This window comes from Passer domesticus, chromosome 7 (assembly GCF_036417665.1).
Source record: "Passer domesticus isolate bPasDom1 chromosome 7, bPasDom1.hap1, whole genome shotgun sequence".
NCBI classification, from domain to species: Eukaryota; Metazoa; Chordata; class Aves; order Passeriformes; family Passeridae; genus Passer; species Passer domesticus.
The window spans coordinates 45,652,045-45,677,656 of record NC_087480.1 but is presented as its reverse complement, the minus strand read 5'-3'; the positions used below and the strand labels follow the sequence as shown (position 1 = coordinate 45,677,656).

The following is a 25,612-nucleotide window of genomic DNA, read 5'->3' as shown; positions in this document are numbered from 1 at the left end:
CCACCCAGAGAGAATCAGCTTTTCCACATGTCTGCATGTATTAGAAACATTATCTTGCAGACTTTGAAAAAACAGCCTATCCGTTCATCTGAACGTACGAATAATCAGCAGCCATTGTATTCTGTGATTATGCTTTCCCCTCAAAAAGATTCTCTGACCACCAATCAGGACCATCCACCTATAAACACAAAGGTGTTCACATATTGTGCTTTTTAAATGCACAGAAAATGTGCTGAAGCTGCCAGAGTGTTGGTCCATTTTGAAAATCCACTCTCACTGTAAGAACAGAATAATGTTAACAGTAATTAACATAAAATGCTGAAGCACTCTGGGGACAAAATAGCCTGTTGGCCAAGTTTAGCAGTCAGGAAGCTGTTCCTTAATCAGTTCTACCCTGTCAAGCTTAAGGGAAACAGAGACTGAAAAACATTCAAATTTGCATTTGTTCAGGGAACAGTCCCTTAAATTAACGCAGACTCAAACAATAAAAATGATCAAGTACATGAAGAATCACGAGACTGTGACAAAGAAAATAAAAGGTGGGCAGAGAGGAGAAGAAAAACATGCTCTTATAAATGTCAAGCAGTAAATAGCTGGGAGAGCACACAAAGTGTTGGAAATTTCATGCTCATCAGTTTCCCAGGGAGCTACATAGTTAAATCCTCCAAAGTCAAAGTTTATGAGTATAGCCTAAATCAGTCTTAAAAGGCAGGAAATTTACAGACAAGAATTAAGAATCTCAGCTTTAACTTTGAATTTCCTGCCTTTTGTTGGTAGAAGTCTGACTCAAGCATTCGGTTTTTTGTATTTAGTTTCCTTTTGAAAAACGATGACGAGGCTTTCCTGTAGAACTGTGAAACACACAGATTGAAATGGATATTCTGGTGCTTTAGTGCCAAGATGACCATTTTACAACAAATTAAAGGTGGAAAAGCATTTGGCATGCTGACACAAGGAGCTGTCTTTATCTTGAAGTCTTTACTTCCACATTAGCTGGTTCTTTCATAGTTTAATAATAAAAGCTTCTATTTAATACAGGTTGGAAAAAAATAATTAAGTTATAACATGTCCCTACAAATGGACTCTGAGCTTTTTTTAGGCATATAGCATGAGATAGAAATCGAGACACACTTCCTGCCAAAAAGCTGCCAAATGTAAACAGTATGAAAGAAGCTACTGTATGTAGCAGCAAGGCTTGTGGAAGAAGAGGAAAACTACCCTTCAGACTTTCTAAATTTCTGATTTTCAAGTACTACAACCCTACCTGTAAATGCAATTTACATTTTCATATTAACCAGTATCTACATTAAAATTGTAAAAGTCAAGTCTTGCAGAACAATTGCCAATGCTTTAGCAAATATTATTGCATGAAATAACACTGCCTTAGAATTCAGAGGTAGATTTTAATGTCAAAATTATATATAATCTACCATCTAAAAGATGAGACTAAGAGAACAGTAAAGCATGGTAAAATGCCAGCATTCCTTTAGTTCCTCCAAAAATATTGTTTTATTGTTAAACACATATGCCTAAGTGTTGCATTTTAAACCAAGCAGTTGCCACCAGTACTTTGGCACTTACCCATCAACCTGGGAATTCTGGGTTTCAAAACAACCTGATTCAACAGGAACACCATCCTTTGGCAAACTTTTCACAAACTCTGAATACTGCTGACCAGGGTCATAGAGTTTGGCACTCTCACAGAGGGACTGGCAGTTAACTGGCAGAGATACAACCTGAGCATGCTGCAGCTGGAACAGGTTAACTGTTGCCTGTTGGGAGAAAGATTTTCATTATATGTAGATCATTTACTAAAGATTTCACTTACACTTTGCTCAACTCAAATTAATACCCTAGCAGAAAATTATTTGAACAATAAGACTAGAAAACTTCTAGAAAATAATAACATGCTACTTTTTACAGTCAACTTTCAGGAGACTTGCACAAGCTTCATCTGTAATAGAGACAGGAGTATTTTGCTCCTCTCTGGGGTATTGAATCTTCCCACTAGCAAAGGCAATTCCAATTGCTTCTCACTTTGGGTTGATCAAGATAAACAACAAGGCCTTTTGGTATCAGAAAGGCTTTTGTCATGTTCTGGGGTGAATATTAGTCATCACTACAATAATGAAGTAGCTGGAATTCCAAACCCAGGTGAGCTCTGTATTGTCTTGAGACATGAAATGGACAAAACTGTCCCAGCAGACAGATTAAGTGATGCCAGTATCTCTTGGCATAATGAGTTCTTACATTCTTCAAGCTTTTTTTTAAAACTGCATGTCATATGCAGTTTTGACCATCACTTCCCTATTACACCAATCTAGTAGTCACAATGGATCCTGCAGTAACTGAGACTGCCAGCAAGGCTGAAGTGTGTTAATATCCATGTTGGGCTTGATCCAAACATCTTTGCTAATGCACTAATCAAAGCAAAGAAAGCTGTATTCTTAAGCAACACTACTGCCATCAAAATTTTGAAGAAATATTTTATAAGGATTGTGTAAGTCAGGGTGCTTGCAAGGCAACAGCTTATGAAACACCCAGAAATATTCAAGACCCCTTAACGCATTTTTTTAAAACTCCTACCAGAAAGAGAACACAAATAGATTTAAAGTTTTCCTTCTTTTTCTCTTGGCATGACAGCTGTTCTTTGAATGCTTTCTATTTAAAATGGGGCTTATGGGGCCTTCCCTTAGTTCTAGCAATACATCAATATCTGTACAAAAAGCATTTTAAAGACCATGCTTACAGCTTTAAGAGTAAGATCACATTGGTAAATAAGCTCCCGAAGCTGTGTTAAAACATCACTTTTAAAGCTTTCCAAATAATTTCTTTTTTCTTCAACCTCTGCCATGCTTGCTTTATAGTGTTCACTGGCTTCTTCGGCCTAAAGAAAACACAAGTATAGAGTTGATGGATTACAGGCCTTGATACTAGAAGCAAGAAAAAACTCCACTCAATATGCTTGCATTTCAGATTCCCTTTAAAGATAAAAACCCAAAGAAGCATAGCATGATTAAAATTAAAAATGTGAACTCAACTTACTCAAATGCCTCCTTGGGAAAGCATGAATAAAACCAGTACAGACTTAACTTTAAAAGCAAGAACCAAACCTCTTTACCTTTTGAAGAGCTTCCTCCTCTAGCCTTCGTTTTTTCTCCAGTTGCTTACTGAAATCTTTCACAAAGCTTCCACTTGAGCTAAGCTGTTCCTCCTCAGCACGAGCAGTACAGGATTTTGCCTTTTCATACTCATCTTGACGCTGCGTGTACAACAACTTGGCTTTTCTGAGAGCAGCTTCCAGCTCTTGCTGCAGAAGGCAGCCAAAGGAAAAGGAGAAGAATAAACAACATTAATTTTTCAGTTATTTAATGTGATGTTTAAAGAGACTTATGCACAGGTCTGTATGCTGCAGTACCAAGCACACTGACATTGAAAGATAACCTCTTACAAATGCCAGATTGCCATGAAATTGACAGTTACATCTACTTTCACCAAGCCCTAGAGACCATGTGTGAATGTAAGTGCAGAACAGGCTAGTTTGAAAGTTTCATCCTTTTGAAGAATTCTAGACTGAACAGTTAGATATGAAAGAATTACCAACCATTTTTTTCTGTTCTCGCTGCCAAAGCTCCTTGATATCTTTTCTTTGTCTATCCAACTCATTTTTCCTCCCAAGAAGAGGCTAGATAAGAAACATTAACAGAGTACATTAAAGGCATATAGACTTACTTTTTGACTATTCTATAAAATTATATGTATTTTTGTCTTTTTTTTAAAGCATACCTGCACAAATTTGTTAGACTGGAGAGCAGCAGCTGTTTGTTGCCAAAGTTGACTGTTCTCAATATCATTTTGAAAAGCATTAATGAATATTGACTGGAATGGCATATAATCCTAAAATTACACAAAACATGTTCTAGGTAAGACAGAAGTGTAATGACATTCTAAATGTCTGTATAAATGAACTAGATTTTCAATCAAATTTAGTAAATTATTTACTAAAATAGTATGAATGTCAGGTATGAATGTAGAAAATTACTAATTTATCATCTGTGATTCATTTTACTAGGAAAAAAGTCTACACGTGCCAATCACAAAGCATACAAAATATTAGTCAGAACAAAGAATGTTGTGGATCTGTATATTCAACAAAAATTATATATATACAAATTTCTGTTACATCTTTCCATTTGTTAAATGAAGACCTTTTTAACCAATGCTTTATCATATAAATCAATTCTGTATCAGCTTAAAACCCCTTCCTCAACATCAGTTTTACTCCAGGGCCAGCCATCCAATAAAGATTTAAGAGTAAGATAAAGCCCCTAAGGTATACACTCACCTGGTGTCCAACAACAGCTTTAGCACTTTCAGCCATTTTTGCTAAGTTTTTAGCACACTCCACTTCTGTTAAAAAAATTTCACAGTTACTGTTTACATTATAACACAACAACAGTTATAACATATGCTAAATGCTTTTTACAGTCTTCCTTTAACAAACAGACTACAGAGGGGACCACCTTCACTTTGTTACAGGCTTTTAATTGTAGGAAATGCATGATAGCTCTGTCCACTTCAGCGGAACAGCTACTAATTTAGAAATCACATTATTGACAGTCTGTAGCACAGAGGCCTGACAACAGATTTAATTTCATCATGACAAAGCTGATTAAATGCCAGAAAGAGCCACTCACCCAAGCTAAGCTTTTTTTCTACCCATGCGACTACATCCTTGGTATATTTTGACCATGCTTTAGCATAGGACAGAGCCGACTCAATTCCACTGTCATTTCTTAGGAGCATGCTATCAACCTCCTCTGCTCGAAGATGTCCTGCAAATAAAGCATCCAACACAAAGAAGTGATTTTTAGACATGACCACACACTGAGAGCAAAGCCAGTATTAGCCAACTGTGAATGCTTAAGCAGCTCTGATCTTGAGTTGGTCTTTAATGCTAGTTGACTCTAAACAGGACTGACAGAGGTTTTAGAACAAATTAAAGGGTCATAGTATTTTATCTGGAGGAGTCATATGGTAAGCATAACTTTCTTCAAGAAAGTGACCCAACAAAACACCAACCTATGACAACACACAGAAGGTGCTTCAGTTCTCCCCCACCAAAAAAAAAAAGCAACCTGGGTTGCTTATTTACAAAAGAATGAAACCTTGGCAATAACTTCTTTTTTTTCACAGTGAAGTTGTAAAGGCAGCATAGGTGTAAAAAAGTGACCAAGCAACTTACTTAGAACATTTTTAGAAGAAAAAACCCCACAGATTACAAAACAGTGTTTATCAATGTTAAATGAATGACCTACCTTGAATATCATCCCTTTCATGCAGTGAACCCCCAGACTCCACAGAAAGATTCTCAAAAGACTGGTATACAAGAAACAAAACATTAAGTTAGCAAAGAAAATCCCTCACTGGAACTGGAAGTTAACAACACAAATGGCATTAACTGCCTCTTTAGTTTTTTGCAGATACAGCATATAAAGCAAACTGCACCATCACTCCTTCTCATTTAAGGCACATTTTTTTCAAACCCCCACTGCTATAAAATGAAAAAGAATAAATAGCAAAGAATCATTATATACCACTACATCAACAAAGTCTGTGATGAAAGAGTTAAATATCAACCAGATTTGTTAAACAATTAAGTGAGCTCCAGCTTTTCTTAATTCTTTACCTATATTTTAAAAACCTTTTCACACAGACTTAAGGCCAGATACATAAAACAGACACTGTTCTACAAGCCAGTATAATCCTGTATTTCTTCCTCAAGGGAATAAAGTTTTTTGTAAATTACTTGCAGGTGGTGCACTGTAGGCACAACAGCTGACTAGTAACACTTGCTAATGAAGCCCAGAGAATCAGTACAACCTGACAGAATGTAATCCAATAATAAAAGGAATTTAGCACATCACGTCATCCCTACCTTTGTCCTCACTGCATTTTGCTACCCCTTGAATTGTGCAAGTTGAATTATTTGTAACACTGTGCTGTAGACCTGACTGCTCAACCGACTTAAATGAACAAAAAGTTCACTTTGTAACAACTACCCCCTAAAAAGCCAAACCAAAACAGACATCAAACCCTACCATAATTTTAAATGGATAAACTACTTCTGAAAACCTGGAAGCACAAAGCAGACAGAAAACAAAGACTAAGAAATAGCTGCAAAGTGTCCTTAAGCTTTGCAAGAACAGCTTATTTCCATTTAGACTTCGGCACTGGCTTATTTTCAGACATTCACTAAAAGAGAGCACAGTTATCAATGATAAAAGTAGTTTTTGTTTGCTGGATTTTTTAAATGTAAATGAAAACGGATCATAAATCACACAAAAATCTCTCAAGAATCATTGTTTACTTCACAGCAGAAGCAGCTTTTCCAAAGACCAAAACATGCAAGGTATTAATCATCAATGACATCAAACAGAATCAACTACAGTCTAAAGACCTGCTTTGTTACCATTTCAGTGGCTGTCTAATACAAGAGAGTTTCAACAAAATGGAAGGGTTTTTCCAGAACAGGTGGGAAATCTATGCAAAGCTGTCCCCAGCTAAATTGGTAAAAAACCCTAAAATCTGAATTTAGCAATGGATCAATATTTGGTTGCAGAGAAAGCTTGAAGATTCCTAGATTAAGTTCAGATTTTATATAAAGTATTACTGTCTTCAAGATTATTTAAAAGTTGTTAGGGGAGAAAAAGTAATAATTAGAAAACCTCCATACTTTACATTAACTTGATGCACTTTTAAGTTCTGGTCCTAAAATTTTTTCCCATTTCTATAAGACCTAAATCATTGCAGTCCTGAAAACTGTTCACTCCTTTCCAGTAAATCAGGCACATAGTTAATGCAGCTAATCAAAGGTCACTCATTCTTTCACATTCACCCACTACAAATATGTAATACCAAATTTTAGAAGCAATCATGAACAAATGCTCTTATCTATGTCCCACAACTTATCAGAATATGATCCAAACAACTTTCCCTCCCCTCAAGCAACCCAACGACTCATCCCAGTAGTCCCAGCAAAATTAAAACCCTGACTTTTGTTTCCAGCTTCAACCTGTCTCTTCTGCCACTTTTTCCCCTCATTATCCGACCTAACACAGGCAAATCTCTTCACACACTTTGAAAATTTTATCCTTCTTTATTATGCTCTCAGATATGCACAGCATCAAATATCATTCAGATAGCTCGTTGAGTAATGAAAGGTCAGACATGTCTGTCTGGTGTTTTCCTGTATATTTTAAAGTGGTTTTTTTTAATTAAAAAATATCTTTGCTTCCACTTTGTACATCTGGTTGAACTACAAGAGCTAAAATGAGAACAATTACATTTGCTAAGAGGGGGCATACATATCATTTAACTAAAGCTTCCAAGTGGAATGCCTAAAGTAAAGAATGTAGACTCCCCTGCAGTCAAGAGAAGCAAAATCAGCTCTGCCCACCCCCTTCCTTGGAGCCATCCTCATCAGCTTAATTAGGGAGGTCCCTAACTAAAGAGGCAATTAAAATATTTCTCCTTAATCAACCCTCAGAGTATTTACATGTTAAATTCTACTGAAATGTTATGCTCTGTTTAAAATACAGCTAGCTGAAATGATCACTTAACACACAGAACTACAGAAAAAGTTAAACAGCTATTTAGTAATTTTGCATTTAACTCTTCTTAACACTCACTTCCTAGTTGGCCTCCAAATTTCTCCCTGAATTGTAAATCAAAGTGAAATGATTCACCTTTTAAATGTGTATTTATTTGCCTAAATGAAAATGTGCTTCAGACAGATTTCTAAGAAACTGAAGTATGTTACCCTACCTGCTCCAAAATGTATAATTGTTCACCTTCACATTAGGAAAAGCATGAGATACTACAAAAGCAAGGTTTTAAATATAAGCTGATCTGAAGCATCTAGAATGGAACTCCTTCATTTCACTATATTCAAATTTCCCCTTGGTCTTCCCCTCACCCCCATGTTCACAAGAGTGATCTTTCAGACAATCAATCATTCACTTCACAATACAACATATAAGACCACCTCTTTCCACAAGCATATTTTTGCAATACAAAACTATTTCAAGATTAAAATGTTGGCAAATTCAGCACCTTCCTTCTGCTGGTGAACCATTTAGATAAACCAGTACTTCTTCAAATAATGTCATTTAATTTACATGACATGCTGGGTTCTATGCTATTTTATTTCGTATTTTTTATCAGTGACCTAAATTGAAGTTTGCTGGAACCAGTTGTCTGAGTAGCCTACTTTTCCTCCATATTGTTTATGAAGGTAAGTTTTATAGCAGCTACAGAAGTAGAATTTGTGTAATAACACACTTGGGAGAAAGATGGATTATCAAACATAGTGAAAATGTGATAAGACTGTTCAGCTGTAGCTGCATGGCCTGGTGCACACAAGCCTGTGTGAAAAAATCCTAAGTCTTAAGTATGTTTCAAGAAAGTCTCTAAAAAAATGGACAATCTAACATTTTTAACCTTGCTGCAACTTAGCTTGTAATACACACTAATTATCAATTGTATTTTCCTTGCAAGTAACTCTTAAATTTATTTCATTTACCTGAAAGTCTGCTTCTCAATACACAAAAATTCAATAGAATTTGGTACTGAGCATTTTTCAATCATACCTTTAGTGTTTAAAGGAAAGTTTAAAATGTTAGTGTTTTTCTTTGACTACCTGTAAGTTGAAAGTTCTTTTAGTGAATTGTTGCTGAAACAGTCACAGCACAAAGTGGGCTCCAAAAGAAGAAAAGGTAATTTAGTCATAAATATGAGTCTTTAAAAGCCAAAACGAAGTCCTTAACCCTTTGGTTTCCAGGTTTAACAGGTAATTGTCTAACTACTTCAGCAAGCTATCATTCAAGTATCTTACTTTTCCCCACTTATTTTTCCCCTAACCAACTGAAAAATCTCAAAAACAACGACAGCAGGCAGCTCTGTCAAGTCATCACTATTATTTACAATTGAGAATAAATTCAAGTATTTGAAATCTTGAATACACATTTTTCCTGGGTTGAAAACTTGTTTTAAAACACAGATGACTCCTAGTGTCCCAGCCCAATGATGCAGAGAGTTTCAGTGGAACTGAAGTCTCCTTTAACAGCTACCATTTTACACTCCAAGAGAACGTGTTTAGCCTACCCGACTTCTGCGAGATACAGGAAGTCCCAATGACGAGCCATTGTCTACATCTCCCATAAGGAAGTCTGAAACACTGCCAGAAAAACAAAGAATTGTGTTACTTCATTACTTTACCTCACCAAGCAATTCTGTATCACTGAATTCAGAAATTCAAATAGTGTTACTAAGTCCTTCAAAAGTTCTGCAAACCATTTTTAGCAGACATATTTTCTGCAATTTCTATATCATACTAGATTTCCTTATTAAGGAAAAAAACAAACTGACAAAACCTCAAAACTGTAAAATTGTTACAGATGTAGCTAATTTATACTACTTTATCAGAAAATAGCTGTCCAAAAGAAAACTTAAGCTTTTGTTATTGTTGTGTTGTCTTAATTTGATTCAGCTCCACTGAGTTCTTTAAAAACTCCTTCTGGATTCCAACTTACACGTTTCCAAAGGTGAATGCCAATGTTTCAATGGAAGAAAATATTTCACTGAAGAGTTCTCTCTTATTTTCTTCATTAACTTCTTTGAAGTTCACCGCTTACAAAAGAAAAAAAGAAAAAGAAAGAAAGAAAAAGAAAACCAAAGGGTGAGAGGTGGGGTCAATTAAGCAAGTTTACCAGGCCTAGAGACAAATTTTATGCACAAAGTCTCCTACAGAACATGCAACATTATGCTTTTCTGAATAACTGAAAAAACATGGTTTTAAGGAAGATTAGTAAGAAAGTAAACACTAAAGGAAAAAATTAACACAATCCAGATGCTTCCCACAATGAAATCAGATTACTCTTGCACTTCCTGTATCTCCCCACTTAAGGAGCAGTTTTGTGTGGAAATGTTGGTAATGCATGAACAAAACCAGTCATTTACCAGCCAGAGTCAAATCACACAGCAGCAGCACCACCACAAATCAGCTCACAAATGCAGTCAGATATTGAACAGCTGTTTCTTTTCTGAGTAGAAATTGCACAATTCCAAACAGGAGCAGTAGTTTGTGGGGTACCCCCTCAACTGAACGCAATCCAGAATACAGCATTTCTGGCTTGAGTACAGGCAAGCTGAAAGTTATCAAAAGCTTCAATTATTAGCTCCACAGTCTGGTAAAAGCCCCTCAGCTTTTCCTGTTAAAATGGTGAAGAAACTCAGCATAACTATTGGTGGTCCCAAATAGGAAGAAGAGTGTTGCTGGAGAAATTAGATGGTTTAAAGTGGTGATCGAGTACTTAACTACTCAACACAAGCTGGAATAATGAGACAAGAAGAATGATTCATCCAGAGTTTCTATTAACAACTACTAAACAAGAAGATGGAGGGAGAAAGGACAAGACAAAATGCACAACCATTTTTGTCTGGTTTCAACTCCTAATCAATGGTGACTGAGAGATTTTTTTGTAGAAAAGCTGCACACATTCCTCTGAGCTGAAGCTGTATCCTCTGGAGGGAAGTTTTTCCCAGTTTTCTCACAGTTACATTGTGAGAAATGACAACTTCACCTTAGTATTTTTTTAAGTTTTCTTTTTTTCAGTTTACTGTTTTTTAAAGTTTTCTTTTTAAGCAATGCAATAGTCTTAATTTTCTAGATGTGTAAGTTACTCATGCTCACACCTATTTTAGGGGTACTGCAAGGACACACGTACAGGTACTCAACCCACATCACTTTTTGCAAAATCTAACAAGGTTAATTTGTCTTCCTTACATTTCAAGTACAAATAAAATACAATGACTTGTAGAAGTAGCAAAAATAAAATAATGTTAAAATGTTACCCATTCTATACAAATGTTCTCAGCAAATTAACAGGCTTTAATCTTAAAAAGTATTTAAACTTCCTGCCAGGTGCCTAAATACTAATGGGTAACAAACAAAGAAAGTACAGTAATCTGCTCCCCCGTTAGACTTCCTTTGTGAAAGGAAAAGTTTTTTACCAGTAAAGTAACACAGTTAAATCCATTCCTTTTTACACAGTAAAAAACCAGACTTGATCAACATTTTATAACAACTATTTCTATATAAAGCCATTACAGAAAATACATATTCTTCTCATGGGCTATTTTTACAATTACTTGCAAACACAAAATAATGTTGTAATTAGCCTACAGAAAAAAACAATTCTCATATAATAACATTACCAGTCTCTGTTGACACAGTTCACTACTAAATTACAGCTTCTCTTACCTCTTCGTTCGGCTACAGTTTGTAATTACAAAAAAAAAAGCCTCTGGCATCTTCGTTTAAAATGAGATTTGATAAAGCTCCACAGATTTTTTTTAAAATAACTTTGTAAATAGCAGCAGTGGATTTCTTTTCTTTTTTTAATTCCAGTTAGTTGAAAACCTCAGTTTTCCAGAAATAATACTGTGCATAAGTCTAAACTTTGCATTCCAAATCATTAAGCAACAACAGTCACAAGGAGTTCTATTGATTACCAGCCCCTAATGACTGGAAAAATCATTTAAGAGCCGGCATGAAATGCAAACTGTTTCAAAATTAGAAGGAATTAGCAAAAATTGTCTATGTATTCAAAGCACTTACCATGGAAACATTTGTATATCCATTAGCCACAGTATCTTCAGAGAGAGAGCACTTCTTTCACTTAGCTAACAAGACATTAATATAGAGAGCCTTTCCCTAAAGAAACGCCGTCTGTTTCACTCTGCCTTCCTGTTCCAGGAAGAGTTTTGTTAAGCTTTACACTTTATATGCCAGAGAAATCCTTTCTTTTTCAGGATCCATCACAAAAGGAATAACAAATCTCAAAATTTTCAAATTTTCTTCTTTTCACTTCTCCCAAAACAGGTTAGTCTAATCTCTCAGTAATTCAGTAGAATACCACTAACTTTTTTCTAGCTTACCACCACTGGAATGCTGATGTACTTAACGTCAACTTTAAACCACGCACTCTCTTTCCCCAGGACATCCTGACTGCACACAATAGCTACTGACAACAATGAACTATAGTAATCTTGCCATGTCTGGAAATGACAGCTATCTATCTATAGTTCTACAGATTTCAAAGCAAGAATACAACTAGACAACTCTTTTAAGTGAGATTTCAGATGACACATAATGAACTTCAAAAAGTCATATGACAGTGGTACTTTAAAATCCAAATCCAGTAGCAGAAATGCAAGCCTAGCTTGCAGTGGATCTTTATTTCAAAAGCTGTCCTCAAACTGAGGTGGGTTTGGCAATCTCATTAAAATGCTGCAGTTTCAGCTCTTTGGTCATGCCATCAAAACTTTTTTGAATCAAGCACAGGTCAGGCTGGGGAACCCAAAACAGCCATGAATGTTTTAGAAGTGAGAATCTCAGAAGTTGAAGCACAGCCTGAGGACATTTGAGCAATGCTTCTAAAACGATGAAGGAAAGGCTGACAGCTTTGGAGACCAAAGGGCAAGCAGGGCCTTTAGAAGGTGATGGATAGCTCCCGGTGAGCTCACAGGCACACAGCCCATGGGGCACAGCCATGCTGGAGGCAGCACAAGTTCACTGGCTGCCCCAAGCCTGCTGCCCACACACACGTGCAGGACTGACAGCAGCAAAGCTGCCTTGCCAGCTGTCTGCAGAGCCTGGACAAGCTCACAGAATTTGCTCTTTGCAGGTCAGTTTTCTCATACATGATAGACATATATGATAGCATCACCATGTATGTGTTTTGGAGAGGAATACATCCTCAATCCACGCTTTACTAGCTGACTTATAAGAAGTAAGCAACCAGCCGACTTCTTAGAACTCAGTACCTGTGCAACCAATTTTATCTTTAAACTCACAACAATGCTTTCAAAAACCTTTCAGAACTATGTCGAAAACAAAACAACCACCCAAGCAAACAAAATCCCAACAAAGACCAAAAGACCACTCCCTCTCTGAAAACAAAGACTTGTAATACCTCTTGTTATCACCTCTCTTCTTCAAAAACATGTAAAATAAATGGGGAGAGGAACATAAGTAAAAAGAGCAATAGTATGGAGAGCAGAAGAATATTTTTGTATTCTAGAGAAGCTCAACAGGCTGTCCAAGCCCCATTGTTCTACTTTTAGTTCTTAGTGCCATATAATTTCACCAGCCTGTACTTATTACCAACAAATTGTACTTTGGCAGCCTCAACTTAAGGTGGGTGCCAACAAAACAATTTCAAGGAACTGTTTCCTACTTCTTCCATAACAAATTTTGCTCTGAATGAACATCACAGATACACCAATAAAACTGAATTACTTCAGTTTTTTACTTCTTGTTTGAAGTATTTATTTTTGATGCAGAACTACTACAAAAAAGCCTATGCTTAAATAGGAAACTTCTACAAGGCAAGTGTAATTTTCAGCTTCACCAGGAATCAGTATTCATTCTAGTGATTAACTCAAAGAGTGTAATGAAGAGCAGAAAAAGAGTACAAATTTGAATTCAGTATGGAATTAGGAGAACCGTGTCCTCTGGGGCCATCAACTATGTAAAGGCACTGTAAGTGGAGAAATAACCACAAATATGATGCTGTGCCAGAATGGGAAGTGACTTACAGAAATGGGAGCCTTTAGGCTCCCATTAGATTCCAAGCAAGATGCTTTGGCAAGTCTCAATTCTTCCAGGTCAAGTGAGGTGCCATTTAAAAGACATTTTTCATGAAGCACTCAAGTAGGCATGTATAAGTAGTAGAGTCCAAAGAGGCCCAGTGAGGCATGTCATGTCCAACATGTAACCAGAGAAATCAAATGTGTCATGTCCAACATGTAACCAGAGAAATCAAATGTGTCATGTCCAACATGTAACCAGAGAAATCAAATGTGTCATGTCCCACTCTTCTCACCGCCGTTCTCCCTCAACCTCAGTCCAAAATAGCACAAGTCTGACAAACTTGTACTGCCAAGCATGATTCTCCATAGCACAATTGAGATGACATGTTACAGCTAGTTTTTCCTTCAATCTATCTAAAAGGAAAAGCATTGAACATCCAAAGCAGAACGAAGGGCACATCTGTATCATTCCCATTGAAGGTCCTGAAAAATGGCCAAGAAGCTTTAAAGATGGTCACACACACTGTAATTTTTGTTAGCTTTTGAAATATTCACATGTGCAGTAATCTAAAGGGGGGTAGTCCATCTGCACTGGACATTATGTTTAAAGCACAGTGCAATTTGTCATAGTTATGAGAACACTTCACAAGACACTAAGACTTCACTAGTCACTAAGGTTCCAAAGTTATTGTAACTGATTTAATGAAGAGCAAAAGGCATTTTGTTATAATAGCAGTATGCCCCTATATGAAGTTCCAAAGAAAAGCTGTATCTGAAACTGACATTATGCAAAGACTCAAAAACCAGGAGGTGGAATCACATGTAAATCTCAGCTTGTTTCTATTTCACCCTCTCCTAAATAAACATCAGAATTTTTCCATGGCAGGTTAATTTTCTTCCTAGTCATAAATCCAGTTACGGAGTGCTTCCATATCTTTTTATAGTTCTGTCCTCCAATGACAAGAAACAGATGAGTCACATGAACTTTTCATAATGTCACATTAACAAAGACAGGGAAGCCAGAGGAAAAAGGATACTGGATATGTTCTACCAGCTCCTCACATTCTTGTAGCTTCCTGTTTATTCAAAAGCTGCATTACCTCTGGTGAAATAACCACAGCTGAAAACATGTGAATGCATGTGTTACACACAGGTCAAAGTAAGCAAATTTGAGGTCTGATATGCTTATGATCACCACAATGTGCTGTATTTTTATTTCCGCTTTCTCAGTACCAGCTGTCATACACTTCAGTTTGAATATAAACTTGGAGCAGTATGATTTTCAGAAAAAGAACAGCTGTAAAAACCAAACAGGTGCTAAAGGCAAACTGCCTTCACATTTACCACAGATTATGCTGGGGGGAGGTAGTCTGTTTTCACACAGCAAAGGCTTCGCTGTTCACAGAGAAGTAGGACTGAAGTACCAGTCAGAAAGAGTCCTGAAATCTCCCCATTTCCATCTCCAGAGGTGTCACAAATACAGTATGTGTCTGAGCAAACACTGACAGGCATTACCAAAATCTTCGTACCAAAGTACTTGTTTGTATCAATGGCTACAAACATTGAGGCAGCACTGTTTGTTTTCAGCTCTTGTAAGTAACAGTTCATCCCCTAGTGAAAGAAGATTTTCAGATAGGCTACTAAACTCTATCCAACCCTTTTTTTGCCCCCCTTTTCAGTTTTAAGAGCTGGTTTTCTCCTTTTGAGAGGTGAGGGGCTGACTCATTTCTCCAGGAGATTGCATGAAACCAGTCACCTGAGTGAACAGCTGACCTCAAGTGCCCAGAGAGGGCCTCTAAGTGTTGCAGGATCACTGACATGATGCTGCTTTAGACTTCTGTGGATTTTGCATTTCATGCTGTTAAGCTTGAGAGTGGTTTTAAAACAATATTATATGATTTATTTGCATACCTTAGGCCACTTTTCCTCAACATTTCTTAAGTAAGTTGAACACTGTCCTGTGACCAATGAAATTAGGGCAGAGTAGAGGACACAGTCATCTTACCACAGCACTTAAGCATGGAAACAACTTGTCAGAGGTGGAAGAATTATGTTCACTAAATAATTAACATGTTCACTTAACACTGACTACCACTGTATGTGTGCACTTCAAGGCTCTCCATGGTCAATAAGCAAACAGCACCACAAGGGATACCCTCTGTGTTTCTGCTTTAACATACAAACCTCTAAAACAAGTTCAGAAGTTATAGTCCTGTCCCATGATCATTTGAAATACAGGTACAGAACTACAGGAAACTCCACGTGTAACACAAAGAAAATGCAAAGTTGTCTGCTACTACCTGCCAAGATCAAACAAACTGGCAAAACCATGTATCAATAGAAGAATCCATAAGAAGCTTGGAAGATGCCGATATATAGGAATCAGGAAGCTAAACACATTAGCATTTTAACTGATATTCCCACTTTACTGAATCAACAATACATTTCAGACATAAATGTAAATTTCAGATAAATAGGAAACAAGAGGGAAAGCCTAGACAAAGAAGAAAAATGAAACTATGTGTCTCTGAAGGAAGATATCCTACATGATTTAACACAGGCAAGAGGCAAAGATTTAACCCCACTCAAAGCTGGTTCCACAGTAATACAGCAGACTGCAGAGTAGGAAGAGCTGCAGTCAAAGGTCACACAAAGAAGGAACAGGTTTCTGGGGCTGGAGCAATTGAGTGCTTCACTATTTGTATTTGTCTGGCATGCTGAGAACCGCAGTAGCAAAGATCAACAACAGAAAGTATTAACATGTCTGCAACACTTTTTCTTGGTGCTATTGACACCTTTATTGACACATGCCTACAATGCACTTGTGGAATTTATAACTCTTCAATTATTCAGATTTGGATTGCTCAGAGATTTCTTCACCTGATAAAAGTACCATCCCTACAGATTCACAAACTTAGGCAAAGATTCTTGACAAATCTCAAAGCAGATCAATGCCAGGTTTATTACTCTATGATATTATTCTGTGATACTCAGGTAAAGAAAAGCTTAAAATCACAGGCTTGTGCTTTTAGAATTCAATGTGGGTTTGCACTCAGCTCCCTATAAGCAGAATTTTATCACATCAATGAGAGAACAAGTTACTTAATTTACTTAACTTTACTTAAGTCTTCACTTAGGGAAGGCATTTTTTTAACAAGTATTACAGTACTATGCTTAAAAAAAAACCCCAGTTTCTTCTGTATATGTATAAGTCTATCTATAACTCCAAGACAACCAAGTCACTAATTACAATTTTCCATGAATATGAAAGATAGTAATTCCTTACCTTTTACTTTTGCAATAACTGTTCCTGCAGCACTAAGAATATCAACTGAATTTAGAGTCTGATGTTTATTTATCACTGCTTTTAAAACACGTAGCAACTCCCCCAGGCGTTCATGTACTACTTGATGCAGGCCATCATGATTTTCTGAAAAAAGTAAAGGAGAAACTACATTAAAACAGTGAATTAACACCCAGACACATTACAAAACACTTTTATGGTATTCAGCTGCATGGAATTCTAGGCCATATTGAAGCTGAGCCTATGTAAAATAAAGAAATTGTTAAAAAGATAAGAGTTATAATAGCAGTTGCCAATAGTAACCTTGCAATATTGTTCATCATTTACACAAACTTATTTCTTACAAAAGGTCAAGCAAATATACCTTTAAAAAAAAGAGTGTGGAAATTCTACACCAATACCCTAAGGTTTCTAAACTAAACCATTTTCTCATGTCATTTCATCAACCACCATTTTGATAATTACATATATGAAAAAAAGTATCAATAAAAGCAGATTCTGATTGTTCATTAGGTAATTCTTCACCTGATAGAAATTCAACATATGTATGTTTTTAAATTAAAATTTCTGGCAAATTTTGGTTAGTTTTTAATTAAATTATCAGCAAAATCTTAAGCATCTTTAGTATATAAGCCTAAATCTACACAGGTCTGTCTTTAAGCATGACAGTCCTTATAAGTAAGCATGTAAGTCCTTATTGAACATCTGAATTAGGCCAAATCATAAAAATTCTCTAACACACTCCAAGATGGTGACGCTTTTTATATTACATGCCTCTTGCTCTGTGCCTCTAAATCCCAACCTCATCTAAGTTTTTTACAAAATATTTATTGTTGCATCCACAGTATAGGTTAAACCACAACCTGTTCTGTTACAGAAGAGGTGCTGGTGCATGGAATTAAAGTTTCTCATGTGCTAGAGTGCTGCGTTGCAAGTTGTGGTAAAAAGCTTTCAAATTCAGGAAAGTCTAGCTTATGAAAAAGAAAAAGAGGATCTAATAGAAGCTGACTCACTTCCCCACCGAGCAGGGCAATTCTGTGTTGTCTGTGGCCATGATAACAAACAGGTCAATACAGAAAATCACAGTACAGTGCAAATTGATCCAGTGTTGCCCAGAGAATAGTTTCACTCAGAGCCATTTTTTCTGGTGACATTATATTGAGGCTAGAGGCACCTAAATTTTTCTGAGGAGTGCACATAGTACAACATGACACATCAGTACAGTAGATCACTGTTGTCAAAAGTGTGCAGTTGGGAGGGGCTACACACCAATTTTACATGTTTGTATCAGGTACAATAGCAAATTTCCTAAGGACCACTGTGCTTCAGGCTTTATTCCCCTACATGCCACATATCAGGAGATTTTCTTTTTTTCAACTCAGCCTGGCTTATACGTTGTCAAAGGAATAAACCTTGACTCAGGAAGTACATGAAGGTAAAGACTATCTACAATTCACAGGCACTTTTCCTGCTGGAAGGGACAAGGAAGCTCTATCTATAGCAGGACATACAAAAATCCATCTTAGCAGTAAATTAGGAAAGTTCTAAGTAACTTATTAAAAAAACCCGACCAACCAGCTGTGGCTTTATCTTCATTTACACCTACATATAATGATTTTTAACTCACTCAAGCATAGCTAAGGCAAAAAATTGTCAAAAGCCTGGTACTCAACCTGACCATGATTCACATTAGCAGAGGCTGTTTATGACAAACACACATTGATGTAAAGGCATACTATAGCTCAGAGTTCAGACCTTTATAGGGAAAGCAATCCAGGCTTGAAGTGGTTTCTATGAAAGCAACAACAGTAGAAGCTGCCACCTTGCATAAGAAATGATTTATAGGGAATATGAAAGAAGATCAGAAAATTTTAAAAAGCATGAGAATACCAGGTAGAATCAATTGCTTTCCATGTCTTTCAATTCTGTGTAACACACCTCAGATGATTAAAGTGAGCAAGCAAGAGCTTCAAAACAGAAAAGGGTGATTTTTCATGTAAGAGACCTGTGGAATTTCTTGCCAAACCACAACATCGACACAAGAAGTTTACATGGAAACAAGGAGAGCTGGAGAAGTGAAGTTTCCCTGTGAGTTACTAATGAGTGAGTAAATGCCCTGGTGGGTCTGGCCATGAGCTCTGGCCTGTGCCTTGCACAGCAGACTGGCTGCTTTCAGCAGTGCAGTTCCCCAGCACCCATAGCTGCTCCTGCACACAAAACATAACTGCTGCTTCTGAATGAACTTAACTCCTTTTGAACCTGCCTTCACAACTTTTCATTCAACTACTCCACCCTTTATTCTACTGAGCTACCAAGTATTGTACTAAACCAATGTAACTTGCAACAGCTCAAGAATTCTACTAAGCAAAAACAGTTGAGAGCACATAACTAACCTCTCATTTTTACTTTTCTCTAGCTATTAAACTTTGGCAAACATCAGAGCTCATACAATGGGTCAGACACAGCTTTAGCCTAAGCCAGTATGGCCACTGCCACCTTCTAAAACTCAGAAAAATTTTATAGCTGTCAAAATGAAAACCAGTAATTTTAATGGTCCCTTCAGGTTTTAATCCATCATTTTTACTCCATCAATGCAAGAATAAGTACAAGGCAGTTGGGAGTACAAGGCAGTTCCAGGTACAGGCAGTGATAAAAATGAAAAATAGCAAAGTTGTATGATGCCCACAAACTCAAAGTGGATCAGACAACACAGATAATATATCTTAAAATTATAGTAACATGTAATCTTCAGGAATTAGGATATCAGTAGTTAGAGGCAATTCAAATTAGTTCTTTAAGAAATATGACTAGTGTGTAAACTTAAGTTTCGAAATTCTTATGAAGGTAGTCCTTGGAGTTTCTATTTTATCTCTTCTTACAGACCTCCACAAGCAGACAAATATTCCACAATCTTTCACCAGAACTAATTCTTTTTATTGGCAGGGTTGGGATGGCTGGACTTTTATGAAGGTATTTGAAGACTATATACTAGGAACATCCCCATCAGCCATCTCTGTCTAACCAGGATGCACGCAGCCTCACATGAAGGGCATGAATATTGTGGTCAATAGACTAGAGATGGTCAGCACAAGGGCACCATTGGACTAGAACTGCATCTCCTGCCTAGTCAAAATGATGCTGTCCCTGCCTTGTGACACACAGGTGCTCAAAGATGTGTCTGGAGAGAAGAGCTCCTAATTATGTGATCAGAATACCCACACTCCATAGCCAGATCCTTTTGGCAACATGGCGGGTAGATTTTTTGGACCCCTAGCAATCAGGGAAGGGAAAAAGGCCATAAAGCAGCCCCACCAATCTACAGGTTATTGTCAGTTTGAGAGTGCTCAGGAAGGAGTATAACACAGACATACATCAAACAGCATGATTTGTTCTTGGGACTTCAATGTGACTCACAACTGCAGACTTGTCATTATAAGTCAAAAAAGTCTCTTAGGGTTCCTTATTTGTTAAATGAAGACAAAAAACAACACCCCTCCAAAGACTTATTAAAGCAAAAATGATCCCAAAATGCACTTTCATACAATTAAAATTTGATAATATATCTTGCCAGAACAATAGACCTGGGGGGGGGGGGGGGGAGGGAAGGCAAAATAAGTGAGAAGGGGAAAAACAAAAGAAAAATCTTGAAGCGGACACAAGCCTCTTCAAAGTCTAAAACAGAAGTAATAAGCTTCAAAGGGAAATGCTAATGGAAAACAACCACTGAGTTAAATTAAATGTTTATCATACCATCCAGGAGAACACTATCACTAAAATAATGCACTCAAGAAGGAGATTACTTATTTGTACTCTCAAAAGCAAAGGCCTGGCTACACCCAACTGAGATTTCTTTGTATTCCATCACTGTATAATTTGTTTACAAAATATCTGAAACATTGTTTGTGTGCCTCCAGAAGACAAAAGGTCTGTGACAAGTGGTGCTTGGGGAGAGGTGGGGGCAGAAGTCATCAGGAACCACAACTACACTGCATTCACAGTAACTGAGACCAGACACTAAACCAGAGATTTCCTGTTCAGGACAAATATAGAAACCTCAGGTAGCAAAACAGCCTAAATATGCCAGAAGAACAGAAACAGAGTTTTAATGGTAAAAAGTCTGAAAATGGCTGAGATCAAAACAATGGTAGAACAAATACAGTGAAAGGAATGCACAATGAAATGTGTCTGCAATGAGTTCCTGCAGCGATTCAATCTACCTGAAGTACTCACAAAAAGTATTTACTTTCATTTTTTCTTCTGTCCCTTGTATTGCCGTACACATTCATTGATGCACATGAAGTCAGCAGGAAATTCTCCACCAATGGACGCCATATTGTTTCAAAACCAGTCTCAAGCTTAACAGCATGAAATGCAAAATCCACAGAAGTCTAAAGCAGCATCATGTCAGTGATCCTGCAACACTTACAGGCCCTCTCTGGGCACTTGAGCTCAGCTGTTCACTCAGGTGACTGGGTTCCTGCAATCTCCTGGAAGAAGGAATCAGCCCCCTACCTCTCAAAAGGAGAAAACCAGCTCTTAAAACTGAAAAGGGAGGGAAAAAAGGCTACTAAACTCTATCCAAGCCTATCTGAAAATCTTCTTTCACTAGGGGTTGAACTGTCATTTACAAGAGCTGAAAACAAACTTCCCAAATGAAAGCATACTCTGTAGGAGAAGTGGATACAGAAGAACAGGGTGCAAAAGCATGTATTCATACTGACAAGTCTAATATACAAGAATGACAGTACAAAGCAGCTGGAAAGTCTGTTTGCCAAGTCATCACAGTAGCACACTATTGTCACTGGCATCCCAGTCCTCAATGGTTTTGGTCACCACATTTTATAACCGCTCACACATCTTTAATGCAAAAGTATAATCTACCTATTTTCTAATTTTACATATTTCTCAAAGGGAAGCTTTTGTTTAGTAAGTTACTGAGCAATAATGTCCTTACAGCTGTGGATTCTATTCATGCAAAACAATCAAATTTGCTCATCAAGCTTGTCAGCACCAGTCACCCTCCTTGCCAAGTCAGGGCTGGTCACAATACACGCAGTCGGGAAAGGCACTGCTGTGTCAGTTGGCTGGCATTCTTTTGTCTGACCTGATTTATTATTGGCCCAAACATTTCTGAAGTTGTTTATGTCAATAAATGTTTGCCAGGATAAGTTTAAATACAGACTACCAGTCTGTTCCCCACTACACTGCTCTTCAGACCCATACAGGAGATGTACATGCAATTCTACTTACTGCTTCTCCCCACAGAATACTCAGACCTTAACAGCAGCAGACTCTCTGCTACTCAATTTCCACCAGTCCCAAAAGAAGGGAAACCACTAATACAACTATTGTTTTGCTGTGGCTAAAAGTTTGTTCAGAACGGAAGTTGGTCTCACTAAAGAAAGAGAGGGTAGCAGTCTAGATAAAACAACTGAAAAGTAACACATCCCGGCAAAATTCTTTGAGTCAGAATGCATGTGAGATTGTCAGAGCAGATATTCTAGTTCACAACACGTAATAAAGTCCAGCTTTCCATTAGGAGCTTTTTACAATTAGGAAGATGTGATCAGTTATGTCGTGCATTCAAATAGCTTTCAAGAACATTACACAGTGTGAACAACACGCCATGCATGCTCTCTACAGCCACAACTTTATATACACACACCAGTCTCTTTAGACTGGGGGAAGTCTACAGAAACTCACCTCACTGGTCAAGATCTTGTTATAAACAAGGTAACTTCAAGTTTTGCACAAATATTTTCTGCATCTACCTTCACAAACACACTATGCCTTCAGTATGATCATCATTTACAGAGAACTCACTCTGGACATTTCCAACAGAATAAAGGCAGCTGATGAGAACCCCTAAATGCCCATGGCAGCCATCAGCCTCACCAGGTCTAGTCCTCATTTTGGGAACTCCCTTTGTAAACCTGTTCTCCTGGGATCAACTGAAGTGTGTGTACTTCACCTCCCCTTCAACTGACATATGAATTCCAATTTTAGGCACCATTTCACATCTTCTCCATGAATCCTAACCTCTTTCAGGACAAACAGGCCAGCCAAATAACCTTGCAGGATGGTGGTGAGAACAAGCACACAAACTTGGAAGCAATTTCCCCAATATATGGATCTAGAACTTTTTATTAAAGTTTCACTTTATAGAATGCAAACAGTCAGCTTCTCGTCACTTTCAGTAATGAAGAACTCAGAAGAAAGAGGCTTGAGTAACCAACATTTCAATATTCCAGACCAATATCTTGGCTAAGAGACCATTCATTCCATTTATTAAAAAAATGTCATTTTTACCTTTAAGTAAATTATGTCCTGTTTCTATTACACTATACAGAAGGATTACATGGTGTCACTACTTGTGGCACCTAGGACAGGGGAAAAAAATCAGCATTGGAATGAAGCTGATCCCAAGTAAAACTGATTTTATCTAAAATCTCTTTATTGTCATCTTCATCTATGTCCATACTGCATACCAGGACACTGTCAGCACGCAGGTCTGAACCTGACCCAGACTATGAGACTTCCCAGTGAGCATCACAGAGCAGGCAAAACAATCACACAATAATGACCTGTGTGCAAATCACCTAATGCCTACATCGGCAGTTTGGCAAACAGTCCCAGATTAAACCATCATTTTCTTTTTGCCTGCTATCTCTGTCAGCCCCATTATAACACAATTAACAGCCTGGCATATTTGTTTGATTTAATAGAGTTCACTACCACATTCAAAAGACCACATGAATTAATCAAACAGACAGTGAAAACAAGTTTTACATTGATTGTGGTTTGACCACAGCAAGGTTATCTATGTCCCTACTGTCTAGTCTACCATCAAAGCAGCTTTTTTTTAGGCAGTAAACATATGAGTTACGACATGATTTTCATTGATTGTTTGGAGATAAAATGAACAAAACTTTTTCTTTAATGGTGAAAGACATATTTGTTGGTGGTCATAGTTCAGGGGTGATGAGAAAGCAACAGTCTTAGCTATCAAATTTCTTCCTTTATTTGGCTACATGCTGCAGATGTAAGGAAGGAAACATTTTAATTCACAGAAAAACTCACTCAGAGAATTCCTGGAAGAATTTATTCCTGCAAAATCTCTAGCAAGGCTGGAAGCTGCAGAAGGGTCTGGTAGAGTCATCACCTTTCTACCCTGTGCACAATGCAGAGTAAGAAGCTACCTACCCATCCCTCTGTCAAGAAACATAGCACTTGAAGCTTCCAAATTAGCAAGACAGCCAGTCCCAGCCTTTTTGTTCATCGGTATCATGGCAACCCCTGTTGCCATGGCATCATTAAAACACACCACACTAAATTCATAGTCTTTAGCAGCATGTGCTCCAACCAATGTTCTAACTACCTCATACTGCAGCAAAAAAATTAGAATTTATGGAAAATAATCAGTTAAGAAATTATTTCAATGAGGAAAATCCAGAGACATGTGAAGTTTGAAAAACAAAGTAATAAAAATAGTAACCCAAATGCCTATATTTGAAATAAAAGCATTAGAGTTTTGTAAGGGTATTTTTTTGAAAAGAGCAATATTGACCCAGTTCAGTGAGAATGCATTGAGACTTCCTGCAAACAGCTCACTGAATACAGTACTGAAAGTAGCACTGTTTGATTCCAGTTATTCCACACAAATAATGCTTTTGTAATACAAGAAAGCATTTAACATTTGGAAAGTTAATTGTCTATTTACTGTTAAACTACTAAATTTATTCTTAATGTCAGGTTGCACAAATTTAGAGTAAAATAAATTTTAAATTTTTGGTACTTATCTCTTTTTTAATTTTAAGGGTAAAAGTTTTGTCGTCACTTTTTGAAATAAGCACCCTGTATATGCAAGCTTGCAATTTCTGCAGGAAAAATATCCCTGGATAGAACACAAAACTATCCCCCATTAGTAAATCCTTCCAGGTTAAGTTTTCTAGCATGATGACTTTTTGTTATATATCACAAATGTCCCAATAACCCTTTCAAATTTGTCATTTGCTCTTAGGGACTGGCCAAAATACAGCAATCTATCCATTTAGATTCAACCACTAACCATTCTGATCAGCCTCTATGCGACCTCGAGCTGTGCTGGCTTTTGTTTTTCATTAAACTGGACTAACATTCCTACCTCATTTTAGTTATGGACCAATTCTCTACTTCTGAAGTCAAAACTTTTGAAAGAAGTTCTTCTTGACTACATATATAGAGCAAACCCAGACCAAATGAATTTTCAGAAATTAAAGTTACAAAAATAAAGATGTCTTAAAACAATCTTTCCAAACAATCTTTCCAAGGTGTATATGCAAAATACATCAGAATAATCAAAATCTTATAATTCTGCTTACACCGAAAGCAGTTACATATTTTCCTTTTGTTGGTTTGCCAACTGACAGCAGAAAAGTTCACATTTGTCTCACATTTAGATTCATAGATGAATTCCCCATTTGTTAAAATGGGGAAGCCTTTCAGAAAAAAAACCCAAAAACTACCACAATGCAGTTTTTAATCTATTTCAATATGCTGTACACTACATGCCTTTAACTTTTTTATTCTACTAGCCTTGAGATTCCAGTCAACAACCCAGATGTGTTCAGCCATGCAGCTTAATCTTTAGAATACTTTTATCTTTTATTAAAC

At 37.1% G+C, this 25,612-nt stretch overlaps 1 protein-coding gene across 8 annotated transcripts in view; it reads right to left on the bottom strand.

Moving 5' to 3' along the window:
- The window catches only part of ARHGAP29 (Rho GTPase activating protein 29), a 49,897-nt gene that overhangs the window by 9,087 nt on the left and 15,198 nt on the right, over positions 1 to 25,612 (bottom strand). For 6 of the 8 annotated variants that reach the window (XM_064428192.1, XM_064428193.1, XM_064428197.1 and 3 more), the window contains exons 3-13: positions 16,943 to 17,086; positions 9,594 to 9,690; positions 9,166 to 9,238; positions 5,319 to 5,379; positions 4,698 to 4,835; positions 4,346 to 4,410; positions 3,787 to 3,897; positions 3,605 to 3,685; positions 3,122 to 3,310; positions 2,750 to 2,887; positions 1,582 to 1,772 (exon numbers count right to left, since the gene is read on the bottom strand). In XM_064428192.1, the coding sequence (XP_064284262.1) occupies positions 1,582 to 1,772; positions 2,750 to 2,887; positions 3,122 to 3,310; positions 3,605 to 3,685; positions 3,787 to 3,897; positions 4,346 to 4,410; positions 4,698 to 4,835; positions 5,319 to 5,379; positions 9,166 to 9,238; positions 9,594 to 9,690; positions 16,943 to 17,086 (1,288 nt within the window). Of the gene's footprint in view, positions 1 to 1,581; positions 1,773 to 2,749; positions 2,888 to 3,121; positions 3,311 to 3,604; positions 3,686 to 3,786; positions 3,898 to 4,345; positions 4,411 to 4,697; positions 4,836 to 5,318; positions 5,380 to 9,165; positions 9,239 to 9,593; positions 9,691 to 11,680; positions 12,013 to 16,942; positions 17,087 to 24,040; positions 24,169 to 25,612 lie in introns of those variants that run through there. The other 2 variants (XM_064428198.1, XM_064428199.1) reach the window with 2 other exon arrangements.